At 52.2% G+C, this 18644-nt stretch overlaps 1 protein-coding gene across 1 annotated transcript in view; it reads right to left on the bottom strand.

Moving 5' to 3' along the window:
* Myh9 (myosin heavy chain 9) overlaps positions 1-18644 on the bottom strand; it is an 83347-nt gene that overhangs the window by 18522 nt on the left and 46181 nt on the right. The window contains exons 5-18 of the mRNA XM_038342000.2: positions 17869-17962; positions 13940-14032; positions 13363-13426; positions 12765-12863; positions 12350-12493; positions 11646-11741; positions 10809-10927; positions 9422-9574; positions 8394-8567; positions 7007-7180; positions 5187-5301; positions 2910-3103; positions 2664-2785; positions 1682-1751 (exon numbers count right to left, since the gene is read on the bottom strand). Coding sequence (XP_038197928.1) covers positions 1682-1751; positions 2664-2785; positions 2910-3103; positions 5187-5301; positions 7007-7180; positions 8394-8567; positions 9422-9574; positions 10809-10927; positions 11646-11741; positions 12350-12493; positions 12765-12863; positions 13363-13426; positions 13940-14032; positions 17869-17962 — 1711 coding nt within the window. The remainder of the gene's footprint in view (positions 1-1681; positions 1752-2663; positions 2786-2909; positions 3104-5186; positions 5302-7006; positions 7181-8393; positions 8568-9421; positions 9575-10808; positions 10928-11645; positions 11742-12349; positions 12494-12764; positions 12864-13362; positions 13427-13939; positions 14033-17868; positions 17963-18644) is intronic.

The raw sequence follows: 18644 nt of genomic DNA, 5'->3' as shown, positions 1-18644 counted from the left end.
AAGCGCCCTCCTGGGCCCGAGGACCCACACCACCTGGAGAGCCTGGGTTGTACCCTCTCTGAGGCCACTGCCCTCAACTGCAAAAGGGAGGGGTGCTGCAGCTTAAAAAGAAACGAGGGCACACAGCAAACACCAGTGCCTCCTTCCCAGCAGGGCTGTGGGCACTGCCAAGAGTGTCAGAAGCACTCCACACAGAGTGAAAGCACCAGTGGGTGCCAGTGCAGCAGGGCTCTCTTAGAAAGCCCACATGCTGTGGGTTCTCTGCTGTCAACTGGCTGGATTCGGAATCGCCCAGGAGACGCCTCTGGTGTCTGTGTGAGGACGCTTCTAGACTTTACCTGAGGATGGAGTAGGCAGGTGACACCGTCCTAAAGACTGGGGTCCTGACTGATTTAAAAGGGAGGAAGGAGGAAGCAGCTGAGTGCCATTCATGTCTCCTACCTGCAGATGCCATGGGACCAGCTGCCTTACTTTTGTCTTCCCAACAACCCCTCTTCTCCCCCATGATGGACTCTACCTGAGTCAAGACAAATGCTTTTCCCTAAAGTTGCCATTTGTCAAGTACATGGTCCCAGCCATGAGAAAAGTTACCCATACAGACAGCAACATGAACCACCAGCCTGTCTGTCTGGTCAGTGAGTACTCTACGTGGGTTCAGAGAGACCTCTGCTCCTATAAATAACCTTGCTAGTATGACAAGAAGTTCTGATAGAAAGACCAAAGACTAGGAGAGGAGGTGGGCCTGTTCCCTGCCTGTACCCAGATCTCTGGCCATGTGAAAAGACCTAGGAACAGCCATTACTCGTCTTCCCTGAAGAGTCAGGAAGGACTCTGGGCCCTGTAGGAACAGGCAGCCCACCTGGTGAGAAAATGGCCAAGGGTCCTTGGAAAGAGGTAATACAGACTCCAGGGGAGAAGACCACCTCCCCAACCCTGCCCTGCCCACTAAGGGCTGACAAACATCTGGACAGCAGGCAGTATCCCCCTGCCTCACTTCCTTCCCATCTCAATTTCCCCATCACTGAACAAATCTGTACATGGAAAATTTTTTTCTTCCAACGTCTCATTCTAGTAGCCCTGCCTCCGTGACTCTTGAGCCAGCAAGCAGTGACTGCTCACTGTGTAAGCCAGGCCGGGAATAAAAAGATGCATAAGAAACACAGGCAAGGGCCCAGGGTAAGATGAACCCCAAGTATGGCTACAGGACACTGGGAGCATTGGTCATTAAACCAAAACCCAGAGTGCACTGTACATCCAGCCAGGGCAGGACGGTGTACAGAGGAAAGTCCAGAGGCACAAATTCCAGATGCTGGGTCAGACCCAGGACCACTCAGTCCTGGCTGTGAGCTGCCATGAACCCACGGAGCAGAAGGCCAAAGAAAATGAAGCCAAGAAAGCAACAGGATATTCCCTGAATGGAACAGACCAACTCCTGTCAGAATCCTATCTCCTACAGCCTAGTCCTTGGCTGTGTGTTCTGATTCCAACACATCCCTGACCACTCAAGGCCTCTGAGGGCAGCCCGTCTCTCAAGGCACTTAGAAAACTCAGAGCCTGAGTACAGAGAACACGCAGCACAGATGCACACAGATCAAAATGATCGTCCCACAGGATGGACACACAAACAGCTGGGCCCCAACTGCCAAAGGGACCCACTCCAGGGAATTGCCGCAGGACTCACCATGAGGACACACGCCTGCTTCCCATCCATGAAGCCCTTCGGAATAGAGTTAGGAGTGAGGATCTCATACCTGAGGAAGGAGAGAAAAGTTGTTCCTTCTACCCATGGCTCCCCTCGGCATGGACTAGAGCTCAATCAAAAATTAAGGTCACCAGGTGGCGTAGCAGGAGTGCAGTACTCATTGAGCTCCCCAGTCGCACCCCACTCTTTGCCTAAATGGTCTAGGAAGGGTGAGTTTAGAAAGGACACTGGAGCGTTTCGGCCACCAGTAGAAGCTACGGGCAGTGCCTGCATCCTGCTTACTGCACAGAATCCTCACCTGGGACCCAGGGACAGCTGCGCTTATCATAGCCTCCCTGAACACTGCGAGTCAGCCCAAGAAATAAATGGCTGCTCGTGGGAACAATCTTCACTCAACAGTCGTTAGACACATAGCCCAAGTCACCAGAACAGCAAGATGCTGCTGCAGCACTTTACGCCCGCCTCCTCAAAGCCCCTTCAATGCCCTAGTGCCTGGCTGCATCTGTCGCTGCAGACACAGTGACATTCCTTCCAGTACTAAGATGGGGACACTCTTCTCACAGAAGTGGCTGTGCTGGATTGAGAGAGATGCCTCCTGTATTCTCGGCATTTGAATGCTAGGTCCCCAGCTGGTGGTCGTTCGGGAGGCTTAGGGAGTGTGCCTTTGGAGGTGACAGTGATGACTCAATCCTCTGAAACTATGAGCCCCAAATAACCCTCTCCCCATTTAAGCTGCCTTGTCCACAGTGCTTTATTAACAGGAAAGCCACCAAGACAATGGTGGAATCAGAACTAAAAAACATCTCCCCGCAAGGCACAGAGAACAATGCAGAAAGCTGGCCAGACCTTACTGTTCGTAGATGGTAACACAGCCCTAGCTAAAGGTTCCTTCAGGAAGCCGTCCACCCGCAGCTTACTCTACATGTAGCCTAGGCCAAGCAAAGGGCTCCGGCTGGCTCACCTCTGCCGGAACTCCTGGAAGACCACTCTGTTGGGAAAGCCCTGGCGGCAGATACGGATGCCCTCAAGGACACCATTGCAGCGCAGCTGGTCCAGCACCAAGTGTGGGTCCAGTTTGCCAGCCTGGTGAGGAAAGCACATGTAGATGGGCTCACTACTGTACCCAGGAGCCAATGAGAAAAGAGTAGGTGAGCCCCGCTGGTAAGGACACAGCTTTGTCCTGCCCCACCACACCAAGTATCCGCACCTTCTTCTCATGGTTGGGAATGATACAGCGGACAAAGTTGGGGTTGGTGTTCCTCAGCGTGGCCATGAGCTTGGCCAGCTGCTCCTTGTACAGCTGCCCAACAGTACGGAACATGCCCTTCCGTGTCTTGAAGGCACCGGGGAGTGCTGTCTCAGACATGCCAGCCACCTGGTCCAAGCCAATGATTCGATCCACTGCGAAGAACATAAAGCTTGTTGAGTGCCGGTGCCACACTGACAGATCAGAGGGCACAAGACAAGAGAGACAGGCATCGGGACAAAAAGGAGCCAGCGCCACACTGATGGATCAGAGGGCACAAGACAAGAGAGACAGGCATCGGGACAAAAAGGAGCCAGCGCCACACTGATGGATCAGAGGGCTCAAGACAAGAGAAGACAGACAGATGTCAAGACAAAAAGGATAGTCAGTATGGAGCTGCAGGGCCCTTCTGATCAGAGCTGAGAAGTGCAAAGGCCTCTGAGTAGGACAGGCCTGACCTGGGCAAGAGGTACCGGGGGACAACAGCAGAGTCCTGAGACAAATCTCTAGTACATCTCCAAGGCTGGCCTTATATGCTCATGTCCCCTGCCCTCTGCCAACTCTGGGAGAAATAATGAAGTTGGTAATGTGTTTGGAATAGAGAGAATTCCCTAAGGCTGGCTCTGGGGTTAAACCCCTGCTTAGCCCATGTGGGTTCCTGTGGTCCTAGCTGAAAAGTAAACAGTATCTTGACTTCACAGTAATCTTTGAATATAGGCACTGTGCTAGGAGCCACGCAGTGGGATCTCCAGATATGTTCTGCCACTGTAGGCAGGGCTTGGTGTTCTCGACATGCATGTGGTCCTCCCCAGCAGAGACCTCTAAAGCGAGGACGCTAAGGGCAGCACGCGGCATTAGAAAGTTCTGAAAAACAAACCGGTGCTGGCCAAAAGTCTTCCCAAGGTTCTCCTTGGAACATTTATCCGGTATCATACGATGCTTGGGTACTGCCCAGGGGCCTTCGTCCTCCAGACCAATCCAAAAAGACACAGCTCCCGCCCAGCAGCACTAAAGTGAGCTGCCTTCTCCAGGGTAACAACACAACCAAATGAACCAAAGCAGCAGCCATTGACATCAGTTTTGAGCAAGCGCTGCGTTAAACCTGAAGGTATCCATGGCTAGATGAGTTCTATGGCAAAGACTGGTTCGTTCCTACTCCTGTGTGACCAGATCTCTCTTATTTACATGAGGACAGTTTGAAAACAAACAAAAAACAAAAAAAAACGCCTGCTTCAAATGGAAGCCAGAGTAGAGCTGCAAGTCCTCTGACCTCACCCACCATGGTGCCGATTTTACTGGCCACCTAAGCCTGGGGGTAAGTGGCTGAAGAAAACACTTGAGTCCTAGAGAGGAAGATGAATGTGGCCCCATGGTGACTGGTCCTGGGTGTGTCCTACTGCTGGCCTACACAGCCAGTGTTCTCTAAGTAAGTGTTGAAGAATCACACAGCTGCCCTTCAGCTACAGACACACAGTGGCATGCACATCTGAACTTCATGCAGGACACACAGCTGTTCAAGCTGAAGACACAGCCTCTAGGGGGAGCTCTAACCAGGTCTTCATGATTTTGCCTACATGTAAAACTTCTAACAACCCAACAGTCCCTTAGAAACCTGGCATTTTACTGAGGCCTGTGCCAAGCATACTGAGGACAGGAGCCCAGGGCAGCACAGGGAACAGGCACAGCCAGGCAGGAGCCATGGGGTAAGGAAAATAAGACAGAAACGTGCACAGTCCTGGGTATGCCACACAAGAGACCCGACTCCGGGCAGCCAGTCACCTGATTCTAGGTGGAGAATGGGAAAGCGGCGATAGAAATAGGCTCTCTGAGTGTTCTGCATCTCTGCAACAGAGAGGTTAAAGCAAGACCCAGGCAGAGGAGAGGGAGAAAAGGAGAGACAGAAAAAGAACGGCTTCAAAGCAACCAGTCTACCGAGGAGGAAAGGCAGGAATGTAGAGACTGCAGACCTGTGAGGCAAGGGCTGAGGCCACCTGGAGGCTGGTCGCCTGTGGAAGGTGCCTGGCCAGACAGCCAGCAAAGGCCATAGCCTCCGAGGACATGGCGATGCCACTGTTCAGACAACCTTTCCCTTTTAGCTCAGGGAGGCCTTCCTTGTGAGAACCACAAAGGACAAGACACCTGGCTGGTGCCAGACCCTTCGTATGGTAGCTGGGTTCACCGCAGACGGGGAGGATGACGGGCCATGTGTGAGGCAGGGGTGGAGGGCAAAGGACGTACCATCCTTCCACAGCTCAGAGACGAACTTGTCTGAGGACTGGTGCAGCAGGGTGGCAATGTTGTCATTCAGAGGGTCCATGTTCTTCATCAGCCACTCATCAGCCTTATAATCCACCTGGAAGAGGCAGACTGGATCACGAGCTGCTCTGGGGATCATAACCAGTACCAGGGACACAGAGAGCCCTGTGTCAACACCTTCTGGCCTAGTACTGCCATCCCCAAGAAACAGGTGGCAAGCGACAGTATTGACAAGATGTTCTCTGCAGTGTTGCAAATAGAAGCCAACCATGAAAAATAACACAGGAAGCCAACAAGGACAGCTGAGAAAATGATGTCACAGCTATGCCACAAAATGCTATCTTCTTAAAAGTTGGAAGATCCTAAGCAAATGTCCATCACAGAACAAAACTCCATGCTAACTAATATTCTTTTGTCATGAGGCCAGTAACCTGCTTTTCCTTGTCTGCTCACAACACCCATGTCTTCTATAATTGTATGCACTGTTCTAACCTTTCACAAACAGAGTCTCCCTGACACGAGTCCTGCTTTCATTGCAGAAGGTCCCAGAACAATACAAGCAGAGCAGCAGGCATCTTGGCCTTCTGCTCTCTAGCCCACATGCAGCCGCTGCCAGTGAGGAACAGGATGGGCCTTCCTTTTTCCATGCTGCATCCATGCTGCAAGACGGCAATCCAAAGGCAGTGCTGAGCAGCCCCGCTGGACAGACATGGCACAGACATTTTATTGTTCAGACCCTAGATGACAGACAGGTAAGGGTATCCCTGCCTTCCATGTCCTACATCACAGGGTAATAGAAGCATCCTGTGAGCTACTGTGCTGGACCTGGGAATCACTGAAGGAAACACAAGGCGAGGAGGCCTCCCGTGGGTAGTGTGTAAATACTGCTTTGGGTTTTATTGTATTTTTCTGGGGAGTTTTAAGAGAGCTGCTTCACAGAAGGAGCCAGGCCACACAGGCCAGGAGAGCACGGGAAAGCCTTGAGGTCACCATTGAAGAGATGCCAACTCAGCCCAGACTGTATGCTCCAGTTAGTACTGGAGGCTCTGCAAAGAGCAGAGACTGCTGAGCAGAGAGCAGCTTCTCAGCTCACACCTTGGAGGCTCAGTCAGGCTGAAGCCCCAGGAACACACAGACTGGGATGAGTGCTAGCCAAGGGTCGAGCACAGCTCCACCACAGACCAGCTGTGCGGCCTCAGGACAATGGCTGCTAGCTACAGCAGGGACAACTCCCTTCCCCTCGTAATGGAACACAACCAGCAATGTCTGGAGACGGTGCAGAAGGGTACTACAGCCGGAAGTCTTGCAGGAGAAGCAAGGTATGAGGCGCGGGAAAAACAGCACTGCTCAACATTGAAACAAGTGCCAGTCAGTCTCCACAAGACAGACAACAGGGCTGCAGGAGTACCCTACAGTACTGACCCAGGCGAGCTCACTGCATCCCCGTCTGCTCCCAGCTCAGGAAATGGAAGCTCGGAGAGATTAAGCACCTTGTCCAAAGTCACTCGGCTCCTAACTCTCAGGGATCTCATTTCAGCTACAGATTACAGCCACAGTTCCTCCACCCCTAAAACACATCACACCACAGCCTTGACATGCCCCCCCAACACACACACACACACACACACACACACACATTCCACAAGCTTCCAACACCACCGCTAGGCCTGTGTGAAGGTGCTGTGAAGCCATGTGCAGGCTTACTACAGTTACCACCATATTGGCTCACATCCCCACCCCACCTCTGCCTGGCTTCTATGCCTACGGCACAAAGCGACTGACTCCTTCTCCAGGTGCCTCACCTTGCCAGCATAGTGGATGATACAGAAGTCAGCCTTGTCCTTCAGCTGCTTTGGCTTCTGGAACTTGGGGTGGGTACCCTGCTCCTGCACCACCTTCTCCACGAAGCTCTTGTCGGTGGCTTTGGGGAACCAGCACTCCTCATCTAGGAGGGCCAGGATGCCTGGGGGGCCCGCCTGGAGGAAGAGCAGCGGGGCACAGGTGAGCAGAGTGTAGAGCTACAAACACCCGGGGAGTCCAGGCTTCTCACACAGGGGGCATTCTCAGAAGGAAAAGAGCAGCATTAGAGAGAGTGCTTGAGTGAAGAGCTCTGTCTCCAGGTGCCTCGAGTCTGCGCTACAGCTGAGAGAGGATGCTGCAGCAAGTGAAGAGCTCTGTCTCCAGGTGCCTCGAGTCTGGGCTACAGCTGAGAGAGGATGCTGCAGCAGGTCTGTGGCAGCGGCAGTCACTAGCGAGCCCCACTGAGACTGACAAAATGCACAGCTCCACCACCACACATGCCCCAAGTGTCTGCTTCTGGGTTGCCCGGGAACTGCTATAGTTTACTAGGGGGCCCTCTGACTAAGCCCTGGCCCCTACATTGTGTCTACACAAACTGAGAAGAGACACCTAAGGCAGTTCTTGAAGAGGAGAGGGCCCAAGAGACGCAATCGCCTGCTAGACACTGAACTTTCTAAGAAGTCAAGAGCATCTTAGAGAATGTCTGACACTTTGGAGCCAGGTGGGTTCTTGACAACTGCAAATCCAAAGTAAGGAAAAACAAAACCTCAAAAAGTCAACATTACCAAACTACATATCCTGCTGCCGATAACACTGTTTTCAAAGTGAACAGACTTTCTCCTGGGCCTTCTGACTATCCAACTTTCTATGTGGCTCAATGTCCAGGACACCAAAACCTGATCATCCAACGACATCCAGGAAGTGGCCCAGAGATAGAAACAAGTCAGGCTTCGATGCAGCGCACAAACCCAAAAGCCCAACCAGGTGGCCCTAACTCCACCAGGCAAGAGCTATAAATATGACCTGCTTTAAAGAGGGGGTGGCTTCTTCTAGCCCCAGCCGTCTCAACAGTCAAGGCCATGGGTTCAATGCTGTAGGGCTGTGTTGGTCCCAAGAACATGAAATCTGGGTTTTGTGTGAAAGGCTGCACAGTTCTGTGCTGTAGCATGCTATTTCTCGAAGATAAACGGGTCTGAGGAAAATGGAAAGCATGGGCCAGTCACATCTCCATTCGACCAGGATGTCTTTGCTGAGGAGGGTCAAGGGCCCAGGCTGTGAGCTCTCTAAACAGCACTGACAGCAGGGAGAACTAGATCAGCTAGGGGCTGCAGATGCAGAGCAGGCACTGCAGAGAGGAGCAAGGAGCCAGACAGACCAGCTTGCTCTTACTGGCTTCTCAATGAGGTCAATGCAGGGCTGCAGGTCGAGGCCAAAGTCAATGAAGTTCCACTCGATGCCCTCGCGCTGGTACTCCTCCTGCTCCAGGATGAACATGGTGTGGTTGAACAGCTGCTGCAGCTTCTCGTTCGTGTAGTTGATGCACAGCTGCTCGAAGGAATTCAGCTGCAGGGAGATAGAGGCATCAGAGAGGTACAGGGCCACCGGGAAGGGGAGTGCAGGGAAGGGATGCTGTCAACCGTCCAATCACTGCCTGTAAGACAGCGTCAGGGGTCTGCCCTGCCTCATTCCGCAGTAGGAGGAGCCCTCGCACAGGCTGACAACGCCCTGCTCTGGATAAAGTTATGAGACACAGAGTGGCTTAGCAAGGAGAGGTGTGTTGTTGACTACGTTAATTAAAATACTAGGCTATGGAAATGTATCTGTGCTCCTCATGAACGAGAACCAGCTGTGGGCCCCATCTCCAGCACGCTGACAAACAGGTGAGTGGCAGCAGCAGATCTCTGCGACTCCGCTGTGACATGGAAACACCTGACATCTTCTGCTAGTAATACCACTGTGGCTGTGAGCTACAGTCAAGCCACAAGTGAAAAAATATAACACTTCACTGAGAAGTTAGTGAAAACTAAAGACCATGTTTCCCATATCTAAGTTCTTGGCTCCTCTGAGATCTACTGTGGGCAACAGATGCAGGATCTCAGCAGCTCTCCCTACTAGATCTCAAAGACTTCATGGACAGGAACCCCAAGTACAAACTTTGGCTGGGAGAATAAATAACCGGGCACCATCCCCCATGAAGTCTCTAAGAGTTTGGCCTGAAAGCCTGCCCCTCTAAAACTGCTAGCTGTCAATGGAAATACACCTGTGTTGTTTAAACATACACCAACAGTGTTCCTTTGCAGTGAAGATTACCACTGTGAGCAGCTACAAAACCATGACAAAAAAAAGACTCGGGACCCAAGAAGATGGCAACCGAGAAATCAACAGGACAGTCAGAGGGTGTGAAAGGGTGAGCTTACATCAAAGATCTCAAAGCCGGCAATGTCCAGGATCCCGATGAACGAGGCGCCCTGCCTCTTGGTTTTGTCCAGAGCTTTGTTGATGCGAAGCACCAGCCAGCGGAACATCCGCTCATAAGTAGCCTTGGCCAAAGCCTCAATGGCAAAGTCAGCCTAGGGACAATACCCGGGAGAAAGGAAGTCAGATACAAAGTCTGGAAGCCTCGTGCCTTTGCCCCAGGGACCTCACTATGAGGCTTTCCCCAGAGAAACAGTTTCAGAAGACGGAGAAAGCCTCCCAGATTCTCACTGTGGGGCTGTACAATGCCAACAGCTGAAACACCTCCATGCCCAGCTCACAGCATACCCAGATGTTTGCAAAGACCTTTGTTACTAGAACAAAGACATGAAATATTTACAAAAGTAGTAAGATCCCAAGACTTGCTTCAGAACACTGCAGGTGGGAGGAAGGGTGAAGACTGACCAGAACTGGCCATCTGCTAAAGCTGCCTCCTGACAGGCACAAAGGGGTCATTCCATTATTCTTCCCTTTTGCTTGTTTCAAAAGCTCCATAATAAAAAGCCAGAATTGAAACTAAGTTAAAAGAAAAGAGAATCTGCAGGAAGTAACAATCTTCATGGGTAAGACAATACTGTTACTTCTCCTGGCTTTGCCGGATTTTCTTAAGTGTTTGTGTAGCATTTTCTAATGGGGTGTGTGTGTGTGTGTCAAGGTTTCTCTTTAATTATTATGGACATAAACAGTTGAGGGCAATTACACACAATGGCTTTTGAAAACAATGTTCTTGTCTTTTCTACAATGGCCCTGTGCAAAAGTAGCCTAGCCACAGGCTCACAGCTATCATGTGGGATCTTTTAGGAAGAGCCTTGACGCCATCTTCCAAGTGTTGGTGCCGTAAAACTCCATGACCAGAGCCATTGAAAAAGTCGACAGAAAAGACAGAGGGCACCAGGCCCCGGAATGACAGGCACATTTGCCTGGCACAGACAGGAAAGCCCCTGCTTGTCTCTCAGCACATGGAACAAGGCAGCAGGTGGCAGAGAAACAACCATTTGGCCTGAGTTCCAAAGATGATGGGGCCGCTGCTGGAACCAGAAACCACAGCACACAAACAGTGAAGCCTCATTTTAAGCAGAGACAGGATGTGACATCATCCTGAACACCAAGCAGCCTCAAGGTTGCACTTCGCAAATGTGGACTTGACACGTCCCTTGGCCTCGGATGTTCTCCAGAGTGTCCCCCAGATCCTAGCAGTGCTAGGGTCTGAACAACAGCCCCTATTCAACTATCTTCACACAGTGGCAGCCCACAACAGGCCTTGCACTACACAGCTGCAAGAACATCGTCCCCGGAACTGTCATGTGACACACAGACACAATAACATACCTGTTCTTTAGTCTGTGCCTTCTGCACATAGTCTCTCCCCACCTTGATGCGCGGAGTGAGGATGCCTCTGGTGAAATCGGTCACATTGATCCCCAGGAGGTGGGACACCTTTTGAGCAGCTGACATTTTCAAAAAATAAGGAAAGTGGTGAGAAATGGTTTAATTAAACCCACGTGTAGCCTGTGAGCAAAGAAGAAAGGTGCAAAAGAGAATGTGCCATCACTGACTGGATCTAGCCTCAGTGCAGGCCTATGGACATGGTGCCTCGGGCCTCCAAACCAGTGAATCTAGGCTTTCACGTGTGCAGGCCCACCCACGGCACAGCAGTATGTAGTCCCACAGAAGTAACCAGACAAGCCACAAAATCCACGTTGAATGTTTTCAGAGACTGTAAGGAGTCCATGTTGTAAAACCCAGTCACTTAAACAGGAAACAATAGTAGCTAACCGAGGTGATTTACAAAGTGTAACACCCCAATCAGTTCAAGGGCAAGGCTCAGGTTACTTTGTCCCTCAAACAGAAACTGCATTCAGCAACCAGCGCAAGAGGTTTGTCTTCAGGAACAAGTGGGCAAAACTCAGGCCAGGAGAGAAGATCCCCTAGCTCACTACCACTTGCTGTGTATTTTACACAAGTACAAACGATACAACTAAAGGACAGATGACAGCAGAGTAGACTGTGCTGTAAGCTCACAGCCAGCCTGAGGAACACAGTAAAACCCAACTCAAGAAATTCCAAAAACCAGAGGGCTACCCACCCACAAACACAGACAAAGAGTGAGACTCTGGTGACTCTCTCCTAAGCATACCCACAGCTCAGTAGAGAGCCTGGTGTTACCTGTGTTGTCGGGCATGGAAGCCTGGTCAGTGTTCCGTTCCTTCTTGAAGACGATGTTGCCAAGCTGAAGAACTCCTGAGATGACCCGCAGCAAACCTGTGGTGTTTGGTAAAGATAGGTCAGAGAAGACAGAGGCTGGAGGAAGCCCCAGTGAAGGGTATAAAATCCACAAGAGAGCTTTGGCTAAGCAGGGGTACCGCACTTCCTGAGGTACCGGAAAACCAGGCCTTGTCTCCTGGTGTGTGGAAGCTACCTGCCTTGGGGGCTCACCACCACTCAAGACAGACTGTCTCTCCCAAACCTCAGCTTGACGAAACTATTCAGACACAAGGTCTGATAACATGTACAACCTTTCCAAACCTTACAGTAAGGACATGCTTCTGGCCCAAGACCCACTGCCTGCTTTTATAAACAATGTCTTCTTGGGACACAGTTACACCCATCTGTTTAAATCACGCCTGTGACTAAAGAGAGATGCTCTGGCCCGCCAGCCTTTTCCACACTTCGTAGAGCCAGAGCTCTGTGAATGCCTGGGGCATCACCAAGAGCAAACCCTTGAAACTCAAGCCTACTCCATAAAGACGCTGAGATCCCCAGCGCCAAAGCCAACAGGAAGTTATCCATGGGACCCACATCTGCCTCAAGGCCCCTAGGGGCAGGCTAACCAGTCACACCACCTCTACCACAGGAGGCCCCGCCCTTACCCATCTGCTCATCCTCTGGGATGCCCATAATCCTCATGGCCTCCATTGTCTCCTGGAACATGTCCTTGTCCTGCTGCCCGGGGATGGTGACATGCCCGTTGGACAGGAAGCGGTATTTGTTGTATGGCTCCAACAGGAGGTCAGCTGTGAAAAGAGGAAGAGAGGCATGGGTCAGTGAAGTCTGACACGATGCTGTGACCTCCAAGACTTGGGGCTGTCAAGGGCCTGGACACCCTCTTCTCTACTGACTCAGCGTGTGCAGCTAGGCAGCACAGAGCATCAAAGCTCTGAGACCAGACCTCTGCCTAGGACACACCCAAACACAGAAGCCCACCCCCACTTCTCCCCAGATCAAGTCAGTTCTGCTCCCACACCCCAGTGCCATGCCACCCGCCCCAGAGGGGCCCCGACGCACTCTTCAGGTGCTCCCCGGCCCCGGACAGCAGGTAGTAGAAGATGTGGAAGGTCCGTTCCTCCTTGGCTTGCCGGATGGCGCGAGATTTCTCCAAAAGATCTTAGAGCGTGTTAAAGAGCAACACACACTGGAGGGAAGGGAACTCTCTGACGTGCTCCCACCTCCATCGAAAAGAACTGCAAGTCACCAGAAAGGAAGAGAGGCAGAAAACAACAAAGCAGGGCAAAGCCAACTGCCTTCCTCCAGCCTTCAACCAGGCTGGGGAGCTGGGTCAGCTTACAGGACCCTGCTGATGAGTGACATCAGACTAGAGACTCCACAAAGGCCTCAGGATGATGCAAGGGGACAGAAAACAGCAGCCACCACATGGAACTGCTCTAGGATCCCACGAGTGCTTTTTCAGGAGCTCCTCCCAATCCAAGAAGAATCCATCCTGAGCTCTGTGCCACATTTCTAGTCAGTTCTTGATATTGTCCCAGTGCCACACAAGTGGCAACGCAATGAGCTCAAGAAGGGAAAGTGCTAAAACAGAGCAGCAGCCTGTCCTGAGGACCTCCCCCAGATCCATTAGCTCTTATTAAGCCAGCCACAAGGATACAGGTCTCAATGTTGGCACCCACGATGTAACCATTGACATCAAAGTTGATGCGAATGAATTTACCCTGAGGAGACAAATACAGAGGAGACAAATCTCAGAGATAGGGAGCAAGGGGCCCCACCTGACCCTGACCCTATACCCAGAAGGCTGAGAAAGGCCAAAAGCTCTGTGTTTAGAAGCTGAGCCAACATACAGGAGGCACTAGGTTACTTAATGTGCCCAGCCTGAGGTGAGGTCCTTACAGGAGAGAAGGCAGCAAGGAGAGACCTGTAATGGACAGTGTTCCCTTCCCATGTGACCTGACCCTGTGGCCACTGGTACGGCAGGGTACCAACAGACAACTCCTCACTTCCTCCCTGGTTTTTCCCATCTTCTGTGAAATAGGTTACAGCCACCATGGGGGGGGGGGGGATGCTGACAGAAACATGTGCATCAAAGAGGGGAGGAGGAAGCAACAAACTCAAATCCTCATTGTTTGGGGTAAAAGCACCCAGGTGGGAGGTCATGGTGTCAAAATGTCTGCAGGCTCCCTTATGTCCCAAGAGCCACAGCCACAGCCCCACCAGCCAGGACTCACGAATCGCGAGGAGTTGTCATTCTTCACGGTCTTGGCGTTTCCGAAGGCCTCCAGGATAGGGTTGGCCTGCAGCAGCTGCCGCTCCAGCTCACCCTGTGGAGGAAGCCAGTCTCGTGAAGGCCAGGCAGTTGTCTGGGCTACTAAGCCCAAAGTGCCAGAAACGGAGGCCTGCAGGGCCCCTGGTAGCTGCCACTCTAGCCTCCTCCTTCCCACTCGGCCTTTGGAAACAGACTGATCAGAAACTGACCTGTGAGGAAATCAGGAAGCTGCCAGTTCTGGGAATGACCCTAAGAGTGTCGAGGGTAAGGAGATTAAGAGATGGCATGGCACGAGCCTGTCTCCAGGACAGTCACCCTGTGTACACTGACCTTCTGCCCACTCCTTGTATCCAGTCCCCACACTTTCCCTTTACATACAAGGAAAGGAGTCAGATCCTCAAAAGACAAGTTACTGCAGCCAGAATGGAGTCAGCTGTACTGTCCCTACGGGCCCCTCCCTATCTCCAAACCTTCCCTGACATCAGTAAGGGTCTCCAGGTGGGATCCGCAAAGCCCACTTTAGAGCCCCAAATATTTAACAATAATTTTCACAAATCCTGGTGTTTGTTGGCTGGCAGAAGAAACCCTCATGCATCTCATCCCTGGACCTAGGGGGTTAGGTAGGCAGAGAGCTGCCCTCTTCCACAGGCGCAGGAGCAAACTTGGAGAAGGAAGGACATTCTGCTCAAGGTCATCCAGTCATGGGTCAGCAAAGCTGGTGGTCAAACTAAAGTCTTCGCCCTAACCGCTGTCAGCCACTTCGGCATCTCCTGCCCCTGCCCCTGCCCTACACGGGGGAATCTGCCCTGCGGGCCAAATCAGCTCTGCAAGCATCCATCAACCTCCTCAGCCAGCCAGCCAGCAGCAGCCGAGACTGGCCGAGGACACCGGGTCCTATTCTTCTTAACAGATCTCTAGAGGGTAAAGAGCGGCACTCCCACCAGGCAGGGTCGATGTTTATCAGAAGGGCTGGAGGGCAGCCAGGGCTTTACGGAAACAGCGGCCAGGCCACCCGAGAGTGAGGAAAGGCAGCCTGGCGGCAGGACAGCAGATCTCCCAGGAGAGTCAGTGATGCCACACCTGCCTGCCAGCACAACTGCCACAGACATGACCCATCTGCAGGGTGACAGCCTTCCAGCACACCTACCAGATACCACATGCATCAGCAAGATTCTGGAGTCTGCCAGAGCCCAGAAATGAACCAGGCTAAGCCTCCTCCGCCTCCTCCTCTTCCTCCCACCCACCTCATCCAAGGCTCCTCCCTTCAGTGGAAGCTTCCATGGCCCAGTCAGGTAAGTGGAGGAGAAGGTCAGCAAGGCCAGGTCAAAGGGCAAGGGTGATCATGTCCTCAGAGACAGCTCCACATGTGTACCTGGCACCAACAGTCACCCTCCCAGAAGGCACCAGGCTGCCTCCCAAAGGCCTCGAGTGGGCCTGCTAGTCAGCCCCCAAGCAACCCGCACAGCCAAACTTAGGCACTGCTCCCCACCCAGTGATGCTCCTAACAAAGCAGATGCCAGGCCGCCAGGATGGCTGAGCCACTCCTGTTCTCTCAGACAGTCTCTGCCCGCCTGACTCGAGGGCCAAACTCAAGCTTCTGTCTGGACCCACACACAGCTGCTGTGGAAAGTGGGCTCACTGGGCCAAGTGGGAGCAGTTACAGAACCCATTCCCTGCTGCCAGTGGTGATGGCTGACTGACAGAGTTTGCTTTATGGACATCTAATTGGGCACAGAAGAGACTGTGAAATTGGCACAATATGAAATGATGTGCTGGTGTATGGTCCTAAGCTTGGAATTACCAGTCCAGTTTCTGAAAAGCTTCCCCGGGTGGTATTTCAGTCAGGGGGCTCCAACTAGTACATTAAAAAACAGAGGGACAGGGTCATCCTCAGACTACAGAAGCCCACCCTGCCTTTCCTCTTAATCAAGCTCAGCTCTGAAAATGCACAAACCAAGCCAAGACCGCATATTCTGTCTGATGGGCTTGCTTGCGTGTGTATGTATGTTTTGGTTTTTGTTGTTTTTTGTTGTGTGGGGTTTTTTTGTTTTTGTTTTTGCAGTGGAGGGGGTGAGCCAGTCACTGCAGGTACAGAGTTCTCTCCCAGAGATGTCACGACAGGCCTCGCACTGAGAAACTAGCTGGGCAAGTGTGGAGAATCACAGCACAGCTTCAGGGACGATGAACAACTACACTGGTCAAGGGCCTTAGCTATGTCTGGACACCAGAGGCAGCAATCACTCAGGATGGAGGTGGGGCCAGCACACTGTGCTCTCCCCCTACTACGTCCCTAAGATTCCCCAATTATTTGTATGCCCGAGGCCTGTCTTTCCTCTAAAGATGGAACCCAGGCATGAGGTGCACGGGGCCCTTTTACTGCTCTCTAACTGGGGTCCTATCTCTTGTCCTCCAGGGCAGAGACCCCAGTGTCACCCTCCTAAGAATCAGTCACATACCAAGCATTCAATAAATAGCTGGGAAATAGATTTTACTCCAAATTCAGAGTCAAAAAACCTCAGCCAGAGACCTCCTAACCTCCCAGCTCAGTTTTTAAAATAGGCCTCCTATAAAGAATGGAAAATGGGGGGGGGGGGGGGGGGTTGGGGAAGAAACTTTATTAGTTTCTAAATATAATTCCTGACACCCTGTGGAAAAAGTTTCAGAAAGCTTGGCATGTGGAGAGTTGTTTCTGGTCTGATTCCAGAAGATGATACAAGGATGTTGTGTGGCTGCACCCCAGCTATGCATGCAGAGACACACCCCAACTTACTGGTGAACACAGTGCACAGGACCCCAGTAAGGTGAAGCCAGTGAGGGCAGTAGAGCACCCCCGATGGCCTTGGGGAGGCATCACTGGTACTTAGATTCCTCGGGGCAGCCAAAGTGTATGAGGAGAGTGGGGGGCTCCTCAGCCATGCTCAACACTAACCACTGCTTTCCCCAGGAAACTCCAATCTGGGACCTCCCAGTATCTCCCCCAGCTTGTGCCAGGAGACGAGGGGCCAGCCATCTGTAACTGGTGTGGACTACAGTGAGCATGTGGGGCTCTGGGAAGGCAGGTGCACACCCCACCGTGCCTGCACAGGCACTGCACGGGGCACAACTGGAATTCAGGCAGGTCTGGCGTTCTGAGAAAAGCCCGGTGATGAGGCTGACCCCAGTCGGGAACTGCCCTCTCAGAGTGCACCAGAGGCCTGTGTGCATCACACCCAGCCCTCCTCCCGAGACAACCAGTGAGCCGAGCCTCTAAGGAAAGTTCTAGCTGCAGAAAGTGACAATGTGTGACGTGAAAGCTGCTCAGAAGAATGTACAGAATCCAAGGACACACGATGGCAGAACACGCATTCCCGGTGCAGAACGTGCAGTAAAACGTGCATCTCACCTAGCCAGGACACTGCTGAGTTCCACCAAAATCCACCAAGGGAAGAGGGAGAAAAGGAAGTAAGATGACTTTCCAACTGTCCTTTCTTAGTGAGGGAGGACTGTCCACCCAGAGACATTATTCCCACAACAGAATAAGGATACAGGGATTTGAAGGCAGGTCAACCCAAGTCCTGGCCTCCATTAACTGGAGAACCTTATCTTGGACTGTCTCTTCCAGTCTCAGAGGTGGAGTGCATGCAGCAACCAGCTGCCACACCAAGGGTTCTGCTAAGTAGACCCTGGGGTGGGTCCAGTTTTCATAACAACTTGAAGAGTTTGGAGGACAAGAATGGAATGGACCTGCTACCACCCAAGCACTCCTGAGACCGCTAAGCTGCTGCCTGGGGAAAAAAGCTGGGCCTCTGCATCATGCCCAAGAGCACCCTCACTTAAAGTTGAGGCCTCCATTATAAGCCTTCCTCCTTTACCACCCTCTTGCCAAGGCCCAGCAAGTCACCAGGCACTCACCTGGTCCTTCTTGCTCTTGTGTGAGGATGCCACATGCGCCAGGTACTGGATGACTTTCTTGGTGTTCTCTGTCTTGCCTGCTCCAGACTCACCCCTGCCAAGAGAGTTGAGGGAGTCCTCAGTAAGATGCGCTATATCCTCAGCCTCCACCCCTTACAGCATGTCCTGCTGTCCACCATTCTGCCCTTCTGTGGGTACCCATGAGGAGCCAACAGGAAGAAAGGGGCACAGCAAACCAAATGTGAAGCTCTGCAGTTCTCTCTGTCTGCTTCCCATGGCCCACCAGAGGCCAGACAAAAGTCGATTCATAGCCACTGCCTACCCTGCTCACTTGGCAGCCTTCAGAGCTAAATGTTTGAGACATCGGGGGAGGCAGCTGCTGACCTAGGAGCCAAAGGCACTTATATGTGTTCCCCTGAAATAACCCTAGAAGGCGGTTTCCTTATTTAGATGGACAGTAGCCAGTATCAGCCTCCATCAGGTAAGGCACTCCCAGTGGGAAGGCATGTGCCATGCTGGAAGTCCTGGAAACGCCAGCTGGTGCCTTTTGCTGGAGCTTGTGGTGATCCTCTGCTGTCTGTCACCCACCCACCCACAAGTACCACTCCTTTAAGAAGAGCTGACGAAGGCCTTAGCTGTGACACAAAAGCTGACTGGGACCACTGGGCAAAAGACACATAGCCCTGAGTCCTGTCTTGGGGCAAAAGGAGGGACCTAAACTGGAGCCTATCAACCCCCTTCAACAGGATAAAAGTATTCTTTCCCCGAGAATAAGA

The sequence above is a fragment of the Arvicola amphibius genome, chromosome 9 (assembly GCF_903992535.2).
Source record: "Arvicola amphibius chromosome 9, mArvAmp1.2, whole genome shotgun sequence".
Classification (NCBI taxonomy): domain Eukaryota; kingdom Metazoa; phylum Chordata; class Mammalia; order Rodentia; family Cricetidae; genus Arvicola; species Arvicola amphibius.
The sequence above is the reverse complement of the archived record's forward strand: the minus strand, read 5'-3'. Positions and strand labels throughout refer to the sequence as shown.